This window comes from Ostrea edulis, chromosome 9, assembly GCF_947568905.1.
Source record: "Ostrea edulis chromosome 9, xbOstEdul1.1, whole genome shotgun sequence".
Classification (NCBI taxonomy): domain Eukaryota; kingdom Metazoa; phylum Mollusca; class Bivalvia; order Ostreida; family Ostreidae; genus Ostrea; species Ostrea edulis.
Genome location: NC_079172.1, coordinates 63,865,065 through 63,892,394, shown reverse-complemented (window position 1 = coordinate 63,892,394; position 27,330 = coordinate 63,865,065). Strand labels below are relative to the sequence as shown.

General features: G+C 37.1%; 1 protein-coding gene across 1 annotated transcript; it reads right to left on the bottom strand.

Annotated features, from left to right (window-relative positions):
• Positions 1-6,109: 6,109 nt before the first annotated feature.
• LOC125659760 (uncharacterized) lies at positions 6,110-12,713 on the bottom strand. The gene is made up of 4 exons (XM_048891535.2): positions 12,298-12,713; positions 10,902-11,012; positions 9,545-10,325; positions 6,110-7,103 (listed from the first exon to the last, which is right to left on the bottom strand). Exons 1-4 carry the CDS (start codon positions 12,709-12,711, stop codon positions 6,697-6,699), a joined length of 1,713 nt encoding a protein of 570 aa, XP_048747492.2. The 5' UTR covers positions 12,712-12,713; the 3' UTR covers positions 6,110-6,696.
• Positions 12,714-27,330: the final 14,617 nt, after the last annotated feature.

Here is a 27,330-nt window from a genome sequence, read left to right as displayed (position 1 = left end):
TTGTAAGCTTGTTTTCTGTCTTGTCTTATTTTCCAAATGGTCTGCTAACACACGCACGCACGCACACACACATGCACTATGGCAAGCCCTTTTAGTATTTTTTCGAAACATAAGATATCTCTTTGAATTCAAAAAGTATATCTTATTTTAAGGAAATATCTTTTAATTTTAGATATCTCTTAATTTTAAGAGATATCTCTCTAAAAAAGATCTCTTTCACTAAGACTTTTTTAGACTCTTTTACTTTTAGAGATATTCCTTTCACTCTGAGGGATTTCTCTTTCAATTAGAGATATATCTCTATTACTTTGAGAGATATCTCTTTCATTTAAAAAGATATCTCTTTTACTCTGAGAGATATCTTCTTCTTTTTTACTATGATAGATATCTCCTTCACTTAAAGAGATATCTTTCTAAGAATTCCTAGATAGATATCGCTCAAAGCATAAGAGATATCTCATTAATCGTTGAAAAAGAACTTGAACAGAAAAAGATATATCATTCCAATATCTTTATTACTTTGAATACTTAAGGAATTCTCCCTATACCGGAAGCCCACCAAAGTAAATCTTACCATGACGGCTGCAATCCAGGGCGAAGATTTTGCGTTTACCGCATGTGAAATGCATACAGGTAACAAAGACAATAAATTGTCAAAATATGCGAGCTTGATTGGATTTACATTCTCAGCAACTTGATAACGTTACCCCAATCACCTCTTCAACCTTTTTCGTAATTTTTACTCTAAACGTATTTTGATTATCCAAAAATAGGGTTACATCATGCTAGGGAGAAGTCAGTATGATTACCGGGGAAAATCTGTTAAATTTAAAGAGATATCTCTTATTGAAAATTTAAAGATATATCACTCTAACTTAAAGGACACAACGCATGTTTCTAAACTTTTTCATTTTTTCATCAAAATTAACTCTTTTTATGCCTAAAACTACTTTAAATGTGTTTTAAATGAAATATTTTGCGTAGTTTTCGAGTTTGAAAACGATGAAATTCAAATCTTGCGATATTCATATTTTCTTTCGCTAGTTTACGCGCCATTTTGTGTGACGTCATATGCGCCCTCGGGTTTGAAAACATCTATTAGCCATTTCATAAACAGATTAGATTTAATCGACAAAAAACCAATTGTCACGTTAACGGCTTGTAAATAATAATGCATTAAGATGTTTTGTACCGTGCTCGAGTGTACTAGTTGTCGGTAGAAAGCATTTAAACTGAGTATTTTTCAATTTTTCGAAGGAAGGTACGAGAAAAAAGACGTGGATAATTTTTTTGTTGGAACAAGAACTTTACCTTAAAAAACACACCCAGTCACCTTTTCAAACATCGCTTGGACAGAGACCCTGATAAACTGATAAAAAATGGATATATCGAAGCTATAAGCACTGGTAGGCCTATAGCATACATTCTGATTTGCTCAATTTAAAGTTAGGAAATAAAATATTCTATTATTTGTATAATTAAAAGTTCAATTATTTTGTATCTTTATTTTTTGTTGTTGTAAATCTACCAGTTGGTAGAAGTTACATTGTATCGTCAATATATGTTGTTACAAGGTGAAGGTCAGTTGATCCGAGTGTGTATTGAATTTGAAGAATTATAAAATTATTTCTTTATTGAACTCGTAGCATCTTGAGTGCGTCAGTAGGCTATAACGCCGTTCTCCCACTTCGTACTTCCTAAAGACGTGCAGATCACAATTCAAAAATATTAATAAGATTGCTTTATCAAAATAAAATAATGTGATTACCACTCTAAATTTGAATATTTTTATTGATTTGTGTGTGCGTTGTCTTTTTCTTTCTTTCCGAAATGCACGCGTGACAATAGCTTGGCATAGGGGCCTAGTTGTCAACAATTTAACGTATCATAATTTGTCTAATCCAAAAATAAATAATGATTGCACTGTTTATTTTAGAAAAACAGCGCCAATTACAGATGTATAAAGGAATAACATCCCCAAAACAGCTTGTAGACAGCTACCCATATAAACATTATTTACTCACAATTTTGCCGATTTCATACACGCTTTACTCGCTATATTTGGGTATTTACATCGTTATATGTGTGCGCTGGTGGCGAACACATATAAAACTCGGACAATTTGTCAACATCGATTTAAATGTTGCCCATGGTACATGTAAATGAATTAGGCCCCTAAAAGTTGAGTTTTTAATAATATCTCGCAGTACTTTCACAATCCGAAGGGCGCATGTGACGTCACTGTACCACGTGACTACCTCCCTATTTAACTTAACTTTTTGAAATCGGGGCTTAGATTTAAGTCTGTATTGTGGTTAATTATCGCAAAATTTCGGCGAACGAACTATTAGAATTAATTACTATAAGCATAAAGAAGACAAAATGCATGTAATATTGTATACTTTGAAAACATGAGATGTGTCCTTTAAAGAGATATCTCTTTTCACATTGATAGAGAAATATCTCTTTACCCTAGAGATATATCTCTTTCTCTTTTAGAGATATCTCTCTAGATAGCTTTAAGGGATATCTCTCAAAGAGAAAGAGATATTTCCCTAGCGTAAAGAGATATCCCTTTTGTTTAAAGAGATACCCTTTTTAGTGAAAGAGATATCTCTTTTGTAAACGTTATGAAAAACGGGATGATTTCAGCTTCTCCATCGTCAACTTCCCATATTCCAAAACAAGCTGCCTATGGAGCCCATGTCTCTCAAATGATTCGATACGCAAGAGCTTGTTCTGCGTATGGTCAGTTTTTAAATCGAGGCAAGCTACTGACAAACAAGTTGATGGAACAGGGGTTTCAACAGTCTCGTTTAAAATCAGCATTTCGCATATTCTATATTCGTTATAACGATCTATAGTTTGCCAACACAACCTATCATTGAGCAAATGCTGTCTGACGTTTTTTATACCGATTGTTAGACCGTTCGTGGCACACTTATTTAGACTACGGATAACTCCGTTTACCTGATCAAGATATAGGGCTCATGGTGGGTGTGACCGGTCGACAGGGGATGCTTACTCCTCCTAGACACCTGATCCCACCTTTGGTGTGTCCAGGTGTCCATGTTTGCCCAAATATCTATTTTGCATTACCTATAGGAGTATAAGATTGATCACTAGTCATTATCTTCACCTTTTATCCAAGTCAATGGGACGAATGGGTTTGAGTTAGCATATACATGTACTGGATTCTAAAACTTCACAGATACATGTACATATCAAGATCCTACAAGTGTTTTCCCAAACCCCTAAATATACTACTCATGAAATTATTAACTGTTGTGAAGGACAAACTAGAAACGTATTATGCCACAACATATGTGAGAAGTGATGTAAATTGAATGTGAAAAAATTTCAAAGCTACAGGGCCTCCGTGACCGAGTGGTTAGAGCATTGCACTCATAATCACACGGCCTCTACCTCTGGTCGGCGCGGGTTCGAATCCCGCTCGCGCCGGTAAGTGAAAAAGTTTCCTAGATTACTTGCGTAAGGTCGGTGGTCTTTTTCTAGGTACATATATCTGGGTTCTCTCTTCCACCGATTAAAAACTGGGTGCCACCAGATAACTGAAAAATTGTTGAGTGTGGCGGAAAATCAAACAGTCTGTTGGAATTTTCAATGGCACAAATTGTGCTCCTTTTGTAAGGTAGAATTGATTCGGCTTCTAGAAATCTTTTGTTGTGGCCTTCCACTCGACATTTTTACATAGATGGCGTTTCATACATTAACAATATTTTCATAATATATCGATATGATATATCCTCGTGAAATCCCAATCTCTGGTGTCTTCACGGGTTTGTGTGTGCCCAAATCTGAATTTTGTATTCTTTATAGGATTTATTATATCAAATCGCTGCTTGTTATCTTCATCTTTTTATACAGTAAAACTTTCGTTACAGCGAATTTTAGGAGACCCTTGCATCCAGTAAGATAGTTTGCTTTTACAAATTTAATTTCTACTTTGAATTAATTTAGTGGGGTTTTTTTTTATATTCATTCATACGTACGCTACCACAGAGTTTCATGTTTAGGGAGGCATACTACATCATAATAATGGCTGACTTCCTTCTACAACATGAATGAAAATATAGATATCAACAATATTTGTGTATTCCTTTTAAATTTGATTACCTAGCCGGGTAGATCAGTCGATTAACGTGTCGACTGCTGATCTGTAGATCGCGGGCTCGAGTCTAGCAGGGTTTTTTTTTTTGGTTTTTTTGGGGGTTTTTTCCCTGACTATTTTATGCTAAAACTACATTTTTTGGACAAAATAAAGTCAATTTGACAGGTTTCAATTTCAAAATTGTTTTATACCGAGCGAAGCTCGGACGGGCCGAAGGCCCGTCCGCGAAGCAAGGCTCTAAAGGTAACACGTATGTAAAAGAAAAGTCAAATTCAGCAAAAGAAAGAGATAATCTCTATATACGTTCACTGAAATTTTCGTGATCCATATGGGCGCCGCCATTTATTTTTTCATTACCTGCTTCAACAGTTATTCGTGTTTTATTTTGAATGCCAATAATAGAAGACTCTGACGTGCAATTCGTAATTTAAACACCCAATTTGTTCAAAATGAATAGTATAATTATCATTATAACAGGTTTTAGCAAATAATTACATATAACACCGTAATACGACTAAATAGATGAACGAGTTCATGAGTTTCTTTGAATAAGAATATACGATTAAATTACGGTTACTTTTTTACCATTTTGAATTTATTGGTTAATTTTGTTTAGTTTTATAACGGCCTTTTTCATTGCATACGGAATGTATTATTGTTGTTTATAATTGTTTGCTTTGAAAAAGAGAAAAAAGTCGAGGCTAAATGTGACGTCACAATGCACAGTTGACGTCGCCTTGCGTTTTATTTCCCGCGTTTAATGAATAGGCGGATCCTGTAAAACTGTTCTCCCCATAAAAAAACCCTGAATATTGAGATCTTACTGGGTTTTTAGCGCAAGAAAAATTTCATTAAAAATATATTTTTTAAATGAATCATAATCTACCGTACTTAACGGAATCATGATTACCACTTGGGACACTCGGACAATGACCATTACATGCTTCGCTCGGTCCAACGGTCACACCGTATACATATTATTATATATGTAAGACTCCGAAGTGCGGTGGTCGCTCCAAAGTGCGATGGTCACGCCCAAGTGCAATGCTCTGCGCCAAAGTGCGATGGTTTGTTAACGTTACGGACGCCAAAGTGTGATGGTTACGCCAAAGTCCGATGGTGCGGGGTTCTGCAACGTTTGTGATGTCACGTCATTGTGACGTAATTCTTAACGACTTTCAAAATGAAACCGATGAAATACAAAGTTAGTTTGCCCCCAATGCAGGTTCTTTCTGCTGCAGTGCTGACACCAACTTCTGCGGGATGTATTTGTAACCCGTCGATAGATCTTTTATGTTAAGTTTGTGAGTAAAATGGCCGGAGTTTACACATCGATAAATTCTTCAAAAAGAATGTTTGATTCTTATAATTCCAATTCATTCACTTCATTAACAATTGCAAAAATTTGAATAGTTTCCCCGCACTATGTTATTTGTTTTCAGGCGTGTATGAATACATCGCGTTTTCGGATTTATTGATGTATAAACTCTTGTTCAGCTTTATTTTTGTCCAATCAAAACACTTGTAATAAATAACATTGGAATTATTCCTATATAAAAGTGTATCTTCATTTATCAATCAGATCAGTGTATGCTATATTTAATTTCGTCAATATACATATTGTTGAGAAACATATCTTCAAGAAGCATATATTTTACATGAGTAATACAAGTGATGGTGTGGGTTTTGGGGTTTTTGTTTTGTTTTATTTTGTGATTACTTTGTTGTTCGCGCTGGTTTGGCTGGTAGAAGGAGTGGGATCAGAACATTGTCCATTAATTAAATCCCGCTGGCTTGATCTTAATTATTGACATCTCCTCCGCTTGTGTGTCACTTGTATTGACACCTCTAGAATTAATGTTTAGTGATGAGGGCATTACCGGAACTTAAAAGCAAAAGTAGAAACAATTCGATAAATGTGTTTAAAGAATTGAATAAAAATGATTCTTTAGAAAATAAAATTCGTTATAAACGGGTACAAATGCATTGTTTTTATTTTAAGGGGGGTAGAAATAAGTTCATCATAAAAGCAAATTCAATATATATATTCAAATTCCTTATAATCGATCCTCTGTGATTCAGAATAAACTTTGTTGAATCTGTAAATTCGATGTATTCGTGATCAAGTTTTACTGCATGCTGAATAATAAAACGAACGCACTAAATATTCAATAAGAACACATACATGACTAACAGGGAATACTAAAGCGAACACACTAAATATTCAATAAGAACACATGATACATGTATAACAGGGAATAATAAAGCGAACAAACTAAATATTCAATAAGAACACATACATGTAACATGAATAACAGTGAATAATAGTGCCCCCCCCCCCCCCCCCCCCCCCCCCCCTCCTGAACCACCATTCTCTTGTGGTGGTACTCCAACATTCAGTGTGTAATACATATTTCCATTATTTCCTTATATGGAGCCTTTAAACAGACCTAGATAGACACATGCACTTCAAAGGCCATCAGCAATTTCAATGATGCGTTAATTCTCAGTCTGGACCACGCTGAAAATCACTCTCAACGTTGTATCAATGTTATTCTTCCTAATCAGTTCTGTCCTATTGTACACGATAGAAGTATTGACAAACAGAGAAAAACATTGTTTATCATCAGCGATTTTGCAGAACTAAATTGTCTCAGTTCCGAACCTACGCACTGATCACACGTGAAGAAGACATCAGGGTCTTCCCGGAGTTTGGTCTTATAAAGTCGGTCATAGTTCGATCCCCAGAACTTTTTCTGCCAGTCGGGAGTGGACTGTCCAGCCTCATTGGGATACATCCCGTTTCCAAATTTTGCGAATTCTCTGTTTCTTTCAACACTCTTGTAACAAATTCCCAGAATTTCATAGATTCCAGCTAATCCGAATCCCAAGTACCCAGTCATCGCCAGGAAAGCGTCTCGGAAACCAGGATGAACTGACGTGGCCTCTGTTCCGACTTTGCGCATCTTCCCTGTAAACAGAAAGAAACGCTACACGGATCGTTACTTCTGGGATTGATCAAATAAAGATTCATTCTACTTATTTCAGTCATTGATAGCAATAATCTGAAATGGTTTAAGCTGAGTTTAGCTGAGACCTCAGTTCAGTTTCTCGGATCAAAATTTAATCTGGCATTAGACGTGATAGGACTTATCGAATAAAACTTTTATGATAAAAATAACAAAAACAAAAGATTATTTGTGAACACTGGTGCCTCCGTATTGCCAAACTTCAAGGTTAGAAATGGGGTTTATAACAAGAGGCCCAGGGGCCTTATAGGTCATCTGAGCATCATGTAACAACCTTCCAATGTTTGAATTAGGTTTGTGTTTAAATATAAGAATTTTACTTTTGGATGGAAGAAACATTGAATAGCTATGTGGTCATGAAGTACATGTGTCATTGTAGAAGAAGATTTTTTAAAATTACACTCATTTTGATGGTTTTTGCCCCACCCCTCAGGCCCCAGGGGGGCAGGGACCACGAATTTCACAATTTTGTTCCCCTCCACCCACAGATGCTATATGCCAAAATTGGTTGAAATTGGTTCAGGGGTTTCAGAGAAGAAGCTGAAAATGTTCAAATGTTAACGCACGACGACGGACAAAAACAGAAGATTTTCAAAGAAATATTGCATTTTCACTATATAATCAATCAGCCCCGCCTTTGCACCAGAACCCCTGACCCAGGGGCCATAAATTTCAGTTTTGAAAGAAGCATCCTTGATCATTATTATCATACTATTAGTTTGTCTACTTAATACCCAGCAGCAGAGGAGAAGATTTTCAAAGAAATAAAATGCATTTTCACTATATGATCAATAGGGCCCCACCCTAATACCAGAACCCCTGACCCAGGGGCCATGAATTTCACAATTTTGAAAGAGGCATCCTTGCTCATCATTACCATGCTATTAGTTTGTCTACTTAATACCCAGAGAAGAAGATTTTCAATGAAATAATGCATTTTCACTATATGACTTATAGAGCCCCACCCTAGCACCAGAACCCCTGATCCAGGGGCCATGAATTTCACAAATTTAAAGAGGCATCCTTGCTCATCATTACCATGCTATTAATTTGTCTACTTAATACCCAGAGACAGAGAAGAAGATTTTCAAAGAATTTCTACATTTTCACTATATGACCAATAGAGCCCCACCCTAACACAAGAACCCCTTCCCCAGGGGCCATGAATTTCACAATTTTGGTAGAGGGCTCAACGCTCATTATAATTATGCCCACAGTTTGGCTTCTTGATGTCCAGGAGTAAAGAAGAAGATTTTTTTAAAATTACACTCATTTTGATGGTTTTTGCCCCACCCCTCAGGTCCCAGCGGGGCAGGGACCACGAATTTCACAATATTTCACTATTTTGTACATATTTACAGCATTGTAAGATACATATGTACGTTCACAATCAAGGAATAGTACATATTGTAAAACTTGTAAACACCGCAGAAAGTAAACCAACAGGAAGCACAACAATCGGACAGCTGTTTTATATACATGCAATTCATATTCTATCGATCTAATATTTCAAATAGGGGAGGGGGGGGGGGCGTAAACCCAGATAAACGTTACTTTAAAAATGGGAGGGGGGGACGTAAACCCAAATAAACGTTACTTTAAAAATATGTCTGTTTAAAAATATGACTGTTTGGTATATGTCACACATAAATTCAGGATGTCAGGTGAAATATTTTCATTTCTATAGACTTTCATTTTACCTGTATTTCCCGAAGAAAGGGAAATACCTGTAAATATATTTTTTATTTTCGACGAAAATCCATTAATACATAGCACTAATTAACATCAATACTAAACACTTAAACCGATATAATATATAATAATTGTATATATAACAGATAAATGAAACTTGTGTGTTTTAAAGTGCGTACTGACAGTTCCATGATTTCTCAAGGAAGCGCCTAACATGTGATTGAAAAAACAACGTTGCAGAAAATCATGCCGTCATATCGTAAAAACGTGACGTCGACTTTACCGCTTGATTTCTCGATAAACGTCACAATGCACTTAAGGGTGGTTTTCGCTTGACGGTATGCCAAAATTGGTTGAAATTGGTTCAGGGGTTTCAGAGAAGAAGCTGAAAATGTTCAAATGTTAACGCATGACGCACGACGAACGACGACGGACAAAAACAGATAGCAATAGGTCGCCTGAATGATTCAGGTGACCTAAAAATTGTATGAAAAGAAACGTCTTGTCACGAGGAATATACATGTGAATTATGAAAGCTCTATCACCAACCATTCAAGACAATTGTTTGGTGTAATGTTGCTCTACTTGCATTCTAACAACATTATAATGCGAGGAAGACAACTTCAGAGGATGTTTTTAGAACACAAGACTTGGTTCAAGGCTATGATTTACATTGTTTTTACATGCTTACCTCCAATCAGTGTAGCCGTGTAGCCCGTCTCTGAATACGTTGTGGGTTTATCTAATACCGACTGCCTCACGTAATCTCTAAACTCAGTGGTGAGGCTGCTTGTAGGGATTAGAGAGTTAAAAATAAAGATAAGGTAATATGGGAATTCTTCAGTCATCTCTTTCTCGTACTCCAAGAAAGTTGGGTACTCTTTGATTTCGAAATATCTCTTTGTCGGCAGGAAGTCAATGAGACTTTCCAGGTACCTGTAGGAGGCTGTGGTGTTTGATCCCAGGTGATTTAAAACAAACGTCACGTGTCCCCTAGATCCGTACTCATCAGTCTTTCCATCGAAGATGAGATAACCACCCCACTCGTGAGGTAAATCATCGGTGAACAGTTCCGTTACTTTTGTGTATACTTGAGCGAACACATCTTCAGTCCATACTGTATACATGGGATAAATCATTGTGAGTCTGATGACTTTCTCTGGTGGGGTGTGTAATTTAAATACAAGTCTGGTGGACACACCAAATGTGCCCCCTCCACCGCCAGCCACAGCCCAGAAAAAATCCGTGTCGGTGACGTTAGAGGTGCTTCCATTGGTGTAGATAGTGTGGACGAAGTCCTTTGTTGCTGTGATGATTCTACCATCCGCCATGATTATTTCCACCTCCAGTAAGTTGTCAATGGCCATTCCATAGAAACGGCAGATTGGGCTCAGTCCCCCTCCGAGAGTGTATCCACCCATCCCTACAGTCTGGGTGCTACTGCCAACGATGACTCTCCTGTGCTTGTCAACCTACGGATAGTAGATATCCATTCAACACTTTTCCCAGTATAAATCACATCCACCCCCCTGTAGACATCCAATCCATACTTCTCCCAGTATAGATTACACCCACCTCCCTATAAACATCCAATCAACAATTCTAGTATATATCACACCCACCTCCCTGTAGACATCTAATCAACAGATCAGACCCCCCCCCCCCTCCCTATAGACATCCAATCAACACTTCCCCCCAGTATAGATGACACCCACCTCCCTGTAGACATCCAATCAACAGATCAGACCCACCTCCCTGTAAACATCCAATCAACAGATCAGACCCCCCCCCCCCTCCCTATAGACATCCAATCAGCACTTCTCCCAGTATAGACCACACCCACCTCCCTGTAAACATCCAATCAACAATTCTAGTATAGATCACACCCACCTCCCTGTAGACATCCAATCAACACTTCCCCCAGTATAGATGACACCCACCTCCCTGTAGATATCCAATCAACAGATCAGACCCACCTCCCTGTAGACATCCAATCAACAGATCAGACCCACCTCCCTGTAAACATCCAATCAACATATCAGACTCACCTCCCTGTAGACTTCCATCCACGTGTTTCCGGGTCCCACCGATATCGTTCCGTTCTTATGTCTCCAAGAAGTAAGATCCACCACTTTATCCTTCATCAACCTCAGGTTTAACTATATTTAAGAGATATATCTACAGGTATTTCTTGAAGTTTAAAGTTACACACTATTAAGGTATTCAATATATAACGAAAGGATAATGAACAATTTTGAAGGATTTAAATCAACATAAATGTTTATTGTTATATATAATGATTGATTGATTTTATATTGTTTAACGTCCCTCTCGAGAATTGTTCACTCATATGGAGACGTAATCATTGCCAGTGAAGGGCTGCAAAATTTAGGTCTATGCTCGGCGCTTACGGACTTTGAACAGGGAGGGATCTTTATCGTGCCATACATGCTGTGACACGGGGCCTCGGTTTTTGCAGTCTCAACCAAAGGACCGCCCCATTTAGTAATGAGGACCTATTCTAACCCGGGTCTCCACGGGATAATGATAAAAGTGAAATAAATGAAATTCACATGATTAGTAAGTGATTAGAAGCCAACCTCTTTGCACTTGAGACATTTTTAAAGAGTTATCTGCCCTATGGAAAAATAAGGAAAATCTATTTTTCTAAAGATGTGTGTGGTACATAATTTATTTTATTTCATATTTTCATAAAGAGAAAGTGTGTGTCACTTTCTACCAAGAGATTTGTGTGAAAATATTTCTTTAAAAAATATTTTCATAAAACATGCTCTTCCCGTAGACTTCAAAGGCCTACGTGGCCGAGTGGTTAGAGCATCACGCTTAAAATCACACGGCCTCTCACCTCTGTCGGCGTGGGTTCGAATCCCGCTCGCGCCGGTCAGTGAGAAAGTTTCCCTGTTTACTTTCGGAAGGTCGGTGGTCTCTCTCTTCCACCAATAAAAACTGGGCGCCACCAGATAACTGAAAAATTGTTGAGTGTGGCGGAAAACATCAATCAATCAATCAATCCCGTAGACTTCGATGCTAAGGTCTAAGTGAAATAAATCAAGCAGTAACCAAAATTTTGAAAATTCCTTTAGTCGATTACTTTTTGATTTGATGAACCCTTCAAATTATACCATGATTATAAAAAAAAATCCCACCATCCATCTACTAAAAAGGTTTAAAATATGGTTTTTTGATTGATTTTGACTACGGATAACTCCGTTTACCTAATGAAGATAAAGGGTTCACGGTGGGTGTGACCGGTCGACAGGGGATTCTTACTCCTCGTAAGCACCTTATCCAACCTCTGGATATCCAGGTGTCCGTGTGTGCCCAACTTTTTATTTTGTATTGCTTATAGGAGTTATGAGATTGATCACTGTTCGTTATCTTCAACTTAGATAGATAGATAGATAGAATACTTATTTTCCGTACCTGTAGCGTGTCATTTCCTGTGGAGCGACCATTGTAGTCATGACCAGTACCAAGAACAGTCAGATGAAGATTATATTGCCTGGCAAAAGCTATAGTGTCCTTGACATCTCCACGTGTCTTCGCCATGACAACGACGAAGGGATAACTGGTCCTAACCAGGTTTCGCATCTTTGTCACATTAATGTAGGTCTCATTCTCTGTGGGGAAAATCACTGTTGCATTTGGCAGTGAGATCGTGAAAGCGTTGATGACGCTGGCACTCGGAAAACAGGGATCCCTGGGATAACAGAATACATGAGTCATGGATTGACTCGGAACTGGAAGGAGCATCAAGAAAACAATGACGATCGGCATCGCCATTCTGAAAAACAATGTCTCATCCAAAATTAGTCTATCTTCTAGTAGTTGTTGCATGGTTGTTGGTTTTTGATCTATTATAATAAATGAATCGCAAAGATGGATTGATCGATTGATTGTTAACTTTTTAACATCCCTCTCGATAATCTTTCACTGACTCATATGGAGACATCACTATATATACATGTATATAGGTCGTGTAAACTTTGATACCCCATTGTGCCCTTATCCTATTCCTGGGGACCACAAAGTGAATAAATTTGAATCGGCTTACACGTTGATGTGACTGAATGACTAATCATGACTCTGTTGTTCTTCGTGAAAATACTTTTTAAAGATTTGAACAAACTTTGAATCTGTACTATCTGAAAATGCTCGCACATTAGTTATCAATATACACTGTAACTAATTATGGCCCTGTTCTCGAGAAGATTTTAGATTATTAAATATGTATATCCCCATGTAAAAGTTTTATCCCCTATTGCAGCTCCCACGCTACCCATGGGGGGGGGGGGGCATGATTTGGACAAACTTAAATCTTTTCTGACTTACCCAGCAGATCTTGAGAGGATCTTAAAATGATCTCATATTTTCTTGATTATCTCCTCTTAAAAGGGGTTGTGCCCTCTTGAATTCTTTTACCCAATAGTCTCCCATTCCCCAGACTCTCGCTCTCGAGACTTTGTACGAGCGATATTCTATCTTACTTGTGTGACCAGTAGAGGGCGCCATACCAAAACAATAACAATGGTTACTCCTGATGAGGATATATGTTTGTTTGTTTTTTTGTTCGTTACAAGGCAAACAGAGATATTTCATTGTGTGTTGAACCAAGATGTCTTTTAGTTTTGAAGACTGAAGGTCTTTCATTTGAAAATTGAAATTTCGCCTTTGTAAACAAACTTTGGCAGTTGCTTCGAACTTCATTTCCTCCACGTTTCTCTATCAGTCAATCAGAAACAATACCGATTTATCGGTAAGCTTCCATTTGACATCACAAAAATAGAATACCAATCATACCAGACTCTCGCTTGCGCAAAGTCGCGAGAGCGAGAGTCTGGGGAAAGCGAGGCTATTCACTCTGTATCAAATTTAGTTGAAATGAAAGAAAAAGTGAGCAAGCTCACATACCCCACGCTCCAACATTGCTTGTAGTCCAGTCATTCTAGCCAAAAATATAGCGTAACCTCAAACTAATTGCAGCAGAAATTTTTGTTTTCAAACGGTGAGTCAAGGGATGCTCTAGCATATATAAAAAATCGAGAGCACAAAACAAAAGGGAAACGTGTATTTTGGGGGTAAAATCGTACATTTTGATAAAAAAAAAAAAAAAATCACCGAAAACCGGGTTTTGTCATTAATCTTCACACATGAAAGAAACATAATTGCTTTAATCATCAGTGACGGTGTTAACATTTACAAACTTCTTTATTCATATCAAAATTTCAAATGAATGATTTTTTTATGAGGCGTAAAGCCTTATTAGGAAGAAAAATCGATGAAAATGAGAAGAGTTAATATGAAACTCGTAAACATTGATTCTGGCACAAAATAAGATGATATTGATACAAGACAGTTAAAGAAGTGACAATTCATAAAAATTATTTAACAGTTTGAGATTTTAAAATCATGAGTGTATCAGTGGCGGATTTAAGCCCCACCCCCTCCCTAAAATTTTCAAAATTAAGGTAAATCATGGCCTTTTGTTTGGAAATTTGTAAACGATAAAAGAAGCAATCATTTCTTCCACTCTCGGAGAAATAAATGACAAAATGTTTTGATTTATATAATTACTTTTATTGGGAGAACTCTACACAGTGTATCCTTATTAACTACAAAGTTTCACAAAGTTCTATGCAGCAGTATCAGAGGAGTTGCGCTGACAAGAGACTGAAGGACTGACTGACTCACGGACGGGTAAAAAATATTGTGTGGGCTATAATTAGCCCAATGGTTCTGGAGAAGATGAAATTGCGAAAAAATTACAATGCCGACATCGCTGAAAACAGAAAAGTCTTAGGCTTAGCCTAAGGTGAACTAGAGACCAAAGAAAGGCTCATATGAGCTAAAAACCATTAAAAAAAATCCCCAGAAAATTCGGTGTTTCTTTGTTGAATATAGAATTCAACTCGTGAGACCCCCACATTTCCATGAGTGTTAATCGATATCAAAAATTATTCATGTCTCAGGAATGAAATAAAGTCTCTATATACAGTTGTATTTAAATTGTATTCGAACCTCTTGTATGAAGAAAAAAAATAATTAAAGCTGTATGGTCCGAATTACAACATTTTTATTCCATCTCGTAAAAACGCTATTAGATAATCGCACGTATATAGTTATGAGGCTGTATGACATATCATACTTTATTCCACCTGTTTTAACCAAAATTATTTGATTTTAAATCGATGTTTACAAATAACCGCGTCACTCTGCCATTTCAAGTGACAGTCACGTGACCAGTTCAAACTTTCAGATCATCGGTGGTCTTAATGTGTAAAACTCTGTATTTTGTTACAACAGTACTGTGTCATAAGTTTAATAGAAATAAAAATATCAAATACCTCTTAGTAATTCCTTGTTTTACGCTCTTTCAGCCTTAAAACTAGACAGTTGCGTATGAGTTAATACATCATGTTGGGATTCCCCTGACGCGCGTGGGTCTATTTATAGATGTCTAACACCGTATAATTTATGCGTTATCTGGAACACCTCGGGCCTTTCACCGAAAACACCGTGTTTTGGGTAAAAGGCCCGAGGTTTTCCGAATGATTTATATATGTACCACACTATATTTACTTTCTAAATAATATTCTCACTGTTTTCTTTTACATGCAGATGTTTTCAAGCATGTAATTAAGGGAAGTTAATAACTTTATAAAGTAATTAATCTGCTTTAAAGTAATTATGTATAAAAATAATTCATGAACATCGGGTCATACAGCTTTAAAATCGTTCATCTGCATTAATTCACTACTAGTTAATGCACAATATTTGGAATTTTTAACTCATAAATGTGTTTGTCTCGAAAGCGTTTACTAGCCTTAGATGATTTTTTTTCTTGAGCTAAAAATTAAATGAAAATAAATAAATATCTTTTTTTTTTAATGCCTCCTTAAAACAACAGTATTTTTTTTAATGATTGAATTTTGATTTTTCTCTCAATTCGTAATGAGTATATAATGTACAATTCTGTGTATATTATTGTTGCATAAAGAATTTCAGTTTTGTTAGTTGATCTTCTACACGTTTAAGGAGAATAAAAGAATTCGAACTATAACACCTTTGAAAATCCGCTGCAATGGCTCACATAAAAGTAAAATGTATACGCGTCGATTTAAATGTCCAACCACTGAGTCTACTGGCCGCAGATCAAATTCACTCTACCTGAAGAAAATAAGCATATGCATTTATACATTGTATATACCTTTAAGTTAAACGTCCAGCTACTTATTCCGATTTTAAAAATGTTGGAATATCTACACACCATGATTAGGTACACTAGTGAATGCTTAGTGAATGGATGTATAGATATAATCAAACATAAACACCATGACTTATATAGCTGCAGAAAAATCCAGTAATATTTCCAATTTGCTGTATCACATTAACTCGTTCCATTCTCTACCAAATGTTCCGTGCATTACGAACTGTAAATGCAGCTTGCATAAAGCACCCTCTGGTGAGCGACTGTACATGTAACACGTTCATACACCAACTCAATTTTCGAATGAGTTTCAATGCAAATATGAGAGTTTCTATTCTAAAATACATGTACGCAAAAGTTAGACACAAAGTACCATCTCTAAAGTATTCCTGGACATGCTTAAAATAAACATCGTTTCCAAATTCATGGGTTGGAATGAATATTAAAATTAATGAACTGACTAAACTTTTAATATTTTGTCAAGCACCTAATAACCATGGTAACTGTCATAATTCTCCTTGGAAGGGATTCAAGGGAAGTTCTGGGCATAATGAGGTTGGAATCCATAAGCCATAAATGATGTTAAAAAGGATGTTTAGAGTGGTGTATTTAAGCTCTTCAGAATGTTTAAGTAGCTCCACCTTCATGTTAATTATCAATACTAAAGCTGTATGATCCGATGTTCATGTATTATTTTTGTACATAATTACTTTCAAGCAGATTAATTAGTGTTTAAAGTTATTAACTTTCCTTTAATTACATAATTGAAAACATTTGCATGTAAAAGAAAACAGTAAGAAGATTATTTAGAAAGTGAATATAGTGTGGTACGCATAAATCATCCTGAACACTGTTTTTTGGTGAAAGACGCGAGGTGTTCCGGATGACGCATTAATTTGTCTGTTAGCCGTTTATAAATAGCCCCATGTGCGTCAGGGGAATCCCAACATGATGTATTAACTCGGACCCAACTGTCTAATTTTAAGGCTGAAAGAGCGTAAATCAACGAATTACTAAAAGGTGTTTGATAGAACTTATGGCACGGTACTGTTGTAACAAAAATACCCAGCTTTACACTGATAAAACCACCGATGATTTGAAAGTTTGAACTGCACACTTGACTGTCACTTGAAATGGCCGAGTGACGGTTGTTAGTAAACACCATGGTTCAAACAGGTGAAATAATGTACGACTTGCCATACATCCTCCTAAATACGTACGTGCGAAGATTTAACATCGGTTTTACAAAGTGGGGAAAAATTTGTCAAAATTCGGACCATACAACTTTAATGGTTCAAAGCAGAAAACTGTATTTCCAATAAAGAAATAAAATTTAGAAATTTTTATCACGCGATCAAATCATATAACCCTATGTACTAACTTCAGGTCATATCCCAATAACATTCCAAAAATGATATCTTATTTCTCATACTTATATCTATATTTTGATTTGTGTTCTTACCGAGCTTCCATACTTATGTAGCAGATGAATTGGACAACACAAAATATAGTTGGTTAGATTTCATCGAATAAATGAATAGGAAAAATACCTACGATAATGTATTTAGAGGGTTAATAAAAAGGCGAAATAGGTGTAAATGAAAGGTAATTTGAAGCGTAAAGTCAATGGAATTGAAGACAAGAGCGGAGTAAACTATATCCGTGATGTGATTTGGTCGAGATCAACGATGGAAAAACCGTTGCGTTGGCCTACGTAAAGTTGAAAACGCAATTGTTGAAAACAGATATCGACAGAAATTCAGGGGATTTGAATGAATTGATGGAGGGTAGATGGATTAAGTTAACGTTAAGCTCTTGGTCGGGTTTTGGAGGAAACAGCGGTATGTTTATCGGTGGGACTCGTGGCATGTAGGACAGATTTAGACGAAGTGCAGGTAGGCTGCTCCCTTTTTTTCTTTTTTTTTTTTTTACCTCCAAGATGTGTAAGAGAAATAAATACAAATTGACAGACAGTTTTCGTTCACTTGACAAATTTCTATTGAAGGATTCTTATGAAGATTCGCAGCTAGCAGCGGTGCCCTGACATGGATTAATTTTTCGAACCTCAAAACCAGCCTCGCTTATGCCGAGTCATGGCCGTGACGCTGTTGCTTGGAAACAACAGGTTATCATCATCATAAAGTCCTTGAGATCTAACTCTGCCTCCATTTCTTCGCTTCTAATATCAAAGTCATCGTATGAATTCCGATTCGTCATGTTGCATAAGTTGCAGTTTTAGGCCTAGTTGCAGACGGCATTCAAAATGGAACAACTGAACGGTGTGTTTAATGTATCTAATATATCAATTGATGAAATTCGTGTCTGTTTACAAAATAAACTCTGCATAAATATTCTGATGCGGTTTTATTTTTGTTATGATGGCATTACAGTGGCGGATCCAGGATTTCCGAAAGGAAGGGGAGATGGAATTAGCCAAAGTGCTCAGCCATTTTGGGTGCCAATCTGGACTTTTACTTGCACAATTTCTATTTTCAAATTTGTGGCAAATAAGGAGTAGGACCTCTAAATCTGCTACTGCATTGCATACGCAAGAAGCCAGGTGAAAGTACCTGGCTTTTGAAGCGGTGATTGTATTCATGCGCAAGAAAGACTGAACATGTTATACAAAGTTAAATGTCCATATCATTATTATTATCATTACATATATGGAAATACATTGGCAAATGCAAATATTGTTGTCGAACCAAAGAAATTTGTATATTGCCACCATTTTAAAGATACGAAACATATAAACAGAAGTACATGTATATAGGTCAACATCGGAAAATTGTATATTCTTGGGGAAAGATATTTTTGATGAATTTCACATTAAAGGAAAATTAGGTAATATTTAAAAAAAAAAAAAAATAAAAAAAAAAATAGGCCTATGCTCGGCGCTTAATATGGTCTTTGAGCAAGGGGGGGGGGGTCTTTATTGTGCTACACGTGATGTGACACAGGGCCTCGATTTTTGGGTCTCATCTGAAGGACGCCCCCCCCCCTTCCCATTTAGGTCACCTCTAACGACAAGCAAGGGGTACTGAGGACCTATTCTAACCCGTATCCCCACTTGATCTTTACGGCAAAATATCATAAATTTAAATTATTTAAAATAGTTTAAAAGAACATATTCATTTACTAAGTGTTGTCATTTTTTTTTTAAAAATAAATATAAGTCTTGCATTAAACCCTAAAATGATATTTTAAAAGTGGGGATTATAGATCAAAATGTTTTAATCATTGGCCAAAATACTGAATTTTCAAACAAAATTACAACATTTGAATTAGCTCTAAGTCTCTAATACTTAACTTGTAGTATAAATTGCAAAACTGAAATGCAAGTATAGGAGTAAAATTATAAATATTGACGATACATTGGATGAAAGTGCAACTGTAAAATCATGCAGATTTAGAATATTTTGATTAAACAATGCTTCCGCCACAAAAATGTAGTCCCTGTCACACCCTTTCAAAATTTGAATTCCCACCAAATTTTCAACTCGATATGGTTTAGGAATACATGCATGTTACGTTTGTATCAATGAAATAAGTATTGGACGAGTACTGACAGTTATAGAATCCTAAATAGTTGAGGAGCTAACATCTTTGAAAAGAACAATAAAAATGCTTGTTAAAATTACCCATTCTTAATACCAATTAAAACACACACACACACACACACACACACACACACACACACACACACAAACGCTACTTAATTTGTAAACATATATCTAAATTATTTGTTGATATCCGCCAACAGTTTCAGGAAACTGTTTCATGAATACATGTATGTTTTTGGATTAATTGTGGATATCGGGGAAATCATGGTGTGAAAAGGCGATAACGAATATGATCAATCGAATAACTTCGATGAATGATAAATCTAAAAGTAGGAAAAAGACGGACTCCTGGACATCCAAAAGGTGGGATCAGTTGTCTAGGAGGAGTAAGCGCCACCTCTTGACCGGTCACATGCACACCCACCGTGAGTCCCATATCTTTATCAGGTAAACGGAGTAATCCGCAGTCAAAATTAGAATGTAAAGAACTGTTTGTTGGTTGTATATTTTGTAACGTCCCTCTCGAGAATTTTTCACTGGATTGAGTCCTGTTAGAATTCCGGGTTATGATATGTCCTCATTAGTCCTTGCTTGTTGTAAGAGGCGACTAAATCCGGATGAGACCGCAAAAATGGAATACATGTACATAGTATTGCTACATAAGTATGGGAGGTTGACGATAGAGAAGCTGCAGACATTCCGTTTAGTGTAAAGCTGAATTGTAAGTTTGCCGTTAAAATGAATATTCAAGAAAATATACCCAAATTATATGTTCAAAGCAAATGTGGAGGACTCTGTGGTGTATTTTATTTCCAGTTCACTGAGATACATGTATATCGAATCAACATATGAATGAAAATGATTATTGTCTATAGATAAAACGTCGCCAATATATCTTAATGTCGAGTTGAAGGCCACAACAAGAGATTTTATCTGCTCATGTATAAGCTTTTGAATAAATAGATAACACGAGTACGGCAAACGGTACACCATACGCCGGTCGGACAGTGAAGACAAAGGGAGGTGTTGTCCGTCTCATGTTAATATCCCTAAAGGCGATGCGTGAAAGATCGATACAATTAAGTTAATGAAATATTTACTAACCCAACTGAAACTTTTGTATTGGATTCCAAAATTTTCGGAAATAAGTTTAAAAGATTGGTATTTCCACTAAAAAAAAAACTATCGCTTTGAAATTTTGTTTCACGAGAGCATTTTTAAATATTCTTTTTCTGTTGTAAATTTCAAACAATTGAAACAATTTCACTAAATTACTTTCACCTTCATCTACGGGTCCGTTAATTATGATTTAATGCATGGGTCAGTGGTTAAGATAGTAACTTTTAAATGTAAAAGTGGCTGCTAACAAGCAGTTAAGTTCAATGTTTTCTAGGTGAAAGACTTGTCCTTAGTACTGGGGATTTCTACAGGTATTCAAATGGCATATACATTAATATGTACCTAACAAGAGTTTGGATGGGGGTCAGTTCTACATCATCCGGTACGGAGTCCCTATCAGGGAGATTTACCGCTCCTGTGCAACACTGTCTTTCAGTACAATATATCTGTATTCATAATGAAAAAAAGTCCAGGAAACTATTTGACCTACTTTTAGCCCTAAAGTAGGTCATAGTTCACCAATTATTGATTGATTGTATTTTGCTTAACGTCTCGCTCGAGAATTTTTCACATATGGATACGTCACCAAGACTGGTGAAGGGCTTCAAATTTAGGCCTATGCTCGACGCTTATGGCCATTGAGCAGCGAGGGTTCTTTAGCGTGACGCACCTACTGTGACACGGGTCATCCGTTTTTAAGGTCATCTCCGAGGACCCGTGACAATCACACCTAATGCCAAGCGTTTGGTAATGAAACTGTCACTACTTATTTTAACAACTTAGGTATGTCGCGGCCGGGATTCGAATCCCGGCCTTCCGCATGCGGGGCGAACGCTCTAACCTCTCGGCCACCGCGGCAGTGTTCACCAATAAAGCTGAAATGCAAACTGAATTTCTCGGTGAGGAACATTGTGATTATATTTTCAATACCTGTATCCATAACGAAAACTTTTGACCTGCATTTAGCCCTGATGTACGTCATGGTGCACCAATCCAACGGGAATGCATACTGAACTTGTATTCCTTCGAAAGAAGCTTGTGACAAATTGCAGGGTAATATCTGTATCCGTAACGGAAAAAAGTCCGGAAAACTGTTTGACTTCCATCTAGCCCTAAGTGGGTACATTGTAACGGTGCACCAATCCAGCCGAAGTTCAAACTCACTCTTACGCTTCTTGAGGAAGAAATTGTGACCAAATTCAAAAGCTCTATATGCATCAGTTTCGGATAAAATTCCCCAAAACATGACCCGACACACCGTGGTCACCATTCCCGCGCGTGATACAATCGTGCTTTTAACGCAGGGTACACCCAACTCTTACGTCTATTTACTATGGAGAGTGTACACGTCCGTGAGGCGGGGTTAGAAAGTGGCCCATATTTTTCTGTATAATCAAAGGCCTCAAGGGCTTCAGAGTCGACCGACTCGTCTATGATTTCTAACAAGAGAGGGTATATATAGCCACCATCTTAGGAGCTTTAATTTTCTTAATCTTTTATAAGGGACATGGGCACGATTTAAACTATTTTCCATTTCTAATGTTTATAATGCTTGGAAATCCAACACTCTTGGAAGATCTGATTACCAAAGACTACGAAAATATTTTCAATGAGGAACTCCAGCATATATTTTTTTTATTTCAATTCGGACATCCTTTAAATACCAACTTCAGAGTTCTTGTGCTTAGAATCAAAGTGCAGTGGTGTTTAACTAAGAAATGTTTTGGATGGCTGATCACAAGACCTTCATGAACATTTTCTTTTACCATTTAAGCAACTGTCTATGATATTAAAATGCCTAGTCTTTCATATATCGTGAGGAATGATCATGCAGTGTTGAAAAGTTTTGGTGTGTGTTTTGTTTCGGTTTGGGGGGGGGGGGGGGTGAGAAAAGTTTTATGGTCTCTTTATTTAAAGTTCTTTAGAATTTTTTTTTTAGAATCCGCATTTGATTTACAGCACTCATGTCACATGCTTTGGCACAGTACGTTTGAAGTTTCTCCTTCACAGCAGCCTAATAGACATCAGTAAAGAAAATACCAGCATAGGGTTTATTGCCTTTGACAAGATTTTTTATCACAGATAATGACCTCTATTTTAGCAGTTACTGTCCTTTCACTGCGTGCTTATCGATTCGGTTCTATGCTTCTGATAAAACAATAAAACAGGATATGTTAAAGTTTATTAGGTTAAGGTACCAAAACTTTTATCATACTGATGAGTTTTTATACGTTGTATCTATCTACAATGTATAATAAAAACGAGGTATGGAGAACATTTTTTAAAACGTATATATTTAAATGGAGAAGGGGCGGGGTTAGTTGTCATGCCTAATTGATGTTTAATTCTGCCCAAGTTACAATATTTTTAATACCAAGAATTTCATAAATAATCTGTTATAAAAAATTAAAATTAGAAATACTTTTGCAGATTGAGTTGTTTAGTTATTATTCTCTGTTAATATGGGTCACATTATGTAATTCTTTATATGTAGTTTTTGTTGTTATTCTCTGTTAATATGGGTCACATTATGTAATTCTTTATATGTAGTTTTTGTTGTTTAGTTATTATTCTCTGTTAATATGGGTCACATTATGTAATTCTTTATATGTAGTTTTTGTTGTTTAGTTATTATTCTCTGTTAATATGGGTCACATTATGTAATTCTTTATATGTAGTTTTTGTTGTTATTCTCTGTTAATATGGGTCACATTATGTAATTCTTTATATGTAGTTTTTGTTGTTTAGTTATTATTCTCTGTTAATATGGGTCACATTATGTAATTCTTTATATGTAGTTTTTGTTGTTTTCTTGTTATTCTCTGTTAATATGGGTCACATTATGTAATTATTTTCGTTTGTCCCGAAGAAGGGACACTATTTGTCGTCCCAAACATTTGACAATCGTTTCGTGTCGTTGCTCATTTTAGTGCTTTGTATAACTTTTGTATTTGACCTTGTATCCACGTTGTGGATCCGACACTTCTAGGTATCCAGTGTTGTTGGAACAATCTAACTTAGTGCTTTTAGAAAGAGAGGGGGAGGGGCTTTTCTTTGGGATCTTACTTGTGTATGTATATCTTGATATCAAGTAGACGGAGTACATGTATATTCATGAACACTTTCAACATTAGATTTCCATAGGCACTTGAAATATGACCCCCCCCCCTTCCTCTGATTTTTCTTTTTCTTTTATAATATTATTCCGAAATGTGTGTGTTTTCTGTTTATCCCATAAAATTAAATAATATCGCTTCATGCTTTTTGTCGCTTTATTATACCGGTAGAAAGCCGGTCTCTAAAGGTTACAATAAGTGTGAAATGATTACATAATTAAAGTTATCAAAATTGGGATGGGATAGACAGGGAATCCACACATTTAGGAGATATAGCCGCAAAAGAAATTAGAAGGGGGGGGGGGGGGTGTAGTGTCCATACTTCAGGTGTCTGTGTAAACTTGGAATTATGCATATAGATCTACATCTTATTATTCAAAACACGGTTTTGTTTTGTGGTTTTTAATGAAAAATCTAGCCTTATGCCTAGATCTAGTAGCCTAGTGAAAACATTAAATACACGTTACAGTGCATCAGAGGTATACAACACTTATGGTCACTCATAGACTGTATATCCCATAAAATTAAATGTTATCGCTTCACGCTTTTTGTCGCTTTATTATACCGGTAGAAAGCCGGTCTCTAAAGGTTCAGGGGTATACAACACTTATGGTCACTCACAGACAGTATGCATGATCACAGCTGCACTAATCCGAGATTCCTCTGACTCTTACCACCGTCTCTCCCCCGCACATATCACAAATATAAGAGCGAGGGTATGAGTCACACACCCGTAGCCAGGGGTACCGTACCCCCCCCCCCTTGAAAATTACTAAGCACTATTAAAGTCGGCATTTTGTTTGAATTGTGACTATTAATGTCGGGATTTTTTTATGAAAATCATGAAAATTCATAGTAAAAAAGGCATGATTCCAAAATTCAAATTAAGTGCCAGGAAATTGCTAGATTGCAGGATTTTGCACCAAATACCCCAGAGCTTCTGGGGGCCTTGAGCAGCCCCCAGACCCCCTGCCGTAGTGGCACCTCGCGGTGCGAGGTGATAGACTCGCGTTGCGAGTCTATGTACCCCCCCCCCTTGAAAAATTCTGCCTACGGGCCTGAGTCAGAGGAATCTCGGATTAAGCTGCACTCCCGGGCTTAACCGGCTTCCTACAACAATCTACTGATCTAGCACCGTCTCCGCAATTAATTCTACTAATACTATGCCGAAATTTGATACAGAGCACTATTTATCTAAACCGTGAACATTATTTCGCCATGCAAAACACTATTCAGTAAGAATCTTAAGCTGTAAATATCTTCCGTACTTACACAGCACTGGTCATCACTTTACAAATTAGCAGATGTCACAATATGTGTCACTGCCAGCGTCTGCATCAAACGGCACCACATCAAACGTTTCAGAGACTACTACGAAAACTTACTTCTGACGTCATTCTATCCTGATGAAGCAGACACTTTCCCCAGAGTCCGTTAGCACGCAAACCTCTGTGTGCGGAGACGCAGAGAACTACATGTAAAGGCGGATCCAGAATGGGGGGGGGGGGGGGGGAAGAGACCAAAAAATTTAATCAATATTCAATCTTTGCGAAAGTTTGAGTCAAAATGATATAAAAGGTGGATGCTATAGGATGAAACATTCTTTTTGAAGAATATATAGGCCCTATATGTGTAAACTCTGGACATTTTACAAGTATCACTCAAAAATTCTTTAAAAGTATATGTAATATATAGGTTTTGTTTAACAAACAGACGTCAGGAAATGCTCATGCAGAATGCAGGATTTTGCACCATTACCGCAGAGCTTCTGGGGACCTAGGCGGCCCCTGGCCTATTGGAGTTAGCTTTTCTTTTTTATCATTCAAATCAGATCTGATTATAGCGATAACAATGACTGAAATTTCGGGGACAAGTAGTTAAATAAACAAAGCATTTTTCGTGTATAAACTGTCTTAAGACCCCCCCCCCCCACCCCCCAAGATGTTATATACACAAGCAAAAGGTGTAAATGGGGGGGGGGGGGGCGTGGGGGATTGCATGTGAAAAGTAGCTAAAATATTAAGTGCTAGGACCCCCCCTTCACAAATTCCTGGATCCGCCTATGCTATGGGTAGTATGAAGCAGAAATGGGGGGGGGGGGGGGGCGTTGTTGTTGGGGGGAGGGGTAAACGCTTATTTTCCGTTATTCTCACTTGAAGAAATATTGGTTGATCTCTCCTCCTTCATACTATTTTTTTTTTTTTTTTTACAGTAGATCTAGTAGTGAATGGGACGGGTGTAATTTTGATCATGGACTTATGAATATTGATTGGACATGAAAAACGAGCGCTTTCCCTTTTCAGCAATTTAAGAAATGGAAGTCTGAATGAAAGTAAATTTTAATAGGCTATCCCTCCCCCTACAAGATGTTTCAAAGTTTTGTGAAAAATTCGTGGTGTTGTTATTAGGGGGGGGGGGGGTGTAGTCTGTCCATGCAGAATCTTTGACACGTTACCTTCTCCTTCATCCGCTAACCAGGAGTGACGATTCACAGGGGTTTAAAAACATTCATTATACTTATTTCAAAATACTAATTTTATACAAACACAAAACCCCCCGACTTTATTCCTTCTGTAATTCATTACATCTCATCATCACCATGTTCATCAGACTGCAATTAAAGCAAACGCCCTATACCACTATAGACTATAAAAGCGCTTAGCTCATACGCGACCACTATGGACTACCGCGCTTAGCTCATACGCGACCACTTTAGACTACCGCGCTCAGCTCATACGCGACCACTATAGACTACCGCGCTTAGCTCATACGCGACCACTATAGACTACTGCGCTTAGCTCAAACGCGACCACTATAGACTACTGCGCTTAGCTCATACGCGACCACTTTAGACTACGACGCTCAGCTCATACGCGACCACTTTAAACTACCGCGCTCAGCTCATAAGCTCGTACACGGCAACCACGCCCAGCTCATACACGTATAGTTCTCTCATTTAATCAACATGATGTGAACTATGATAATAGAACTAGGCTAAAACACTTTTACTTGAGTTTGTTAGTATATAAGTAGAATGTTTCTTTATTTCCGTGAGCCATATGGCTTGGATATTCATTGGATAAGTGTAGCAGGGTGTAGTTTTTAATTACATTCATTATGTAATGTCACAGTTTATGTATTTCATACATGTACTTTCATATTACTTATCCAGTAGCAGACATTACCGATACGTTTTCAGTGTATTTGAAAGTAAATTATATCCCTTGATCATCATGTACATATTCATCAGCATCAACAGCATTCATTATTCATCATCATATGTAATACACTGTTTAGTGTATTGTGCTACACATAATGTCCTATGACTCTCTCTCTCTCTCCACTGCATTGTTAGAAAGGTCTTTTGGGGCATCTATACCTGTGTGGTCACTTTCAGACATGTGATTAAGATCAGGTGGTTCTCTAATCTCTATTACTTCTTCTACTTCCG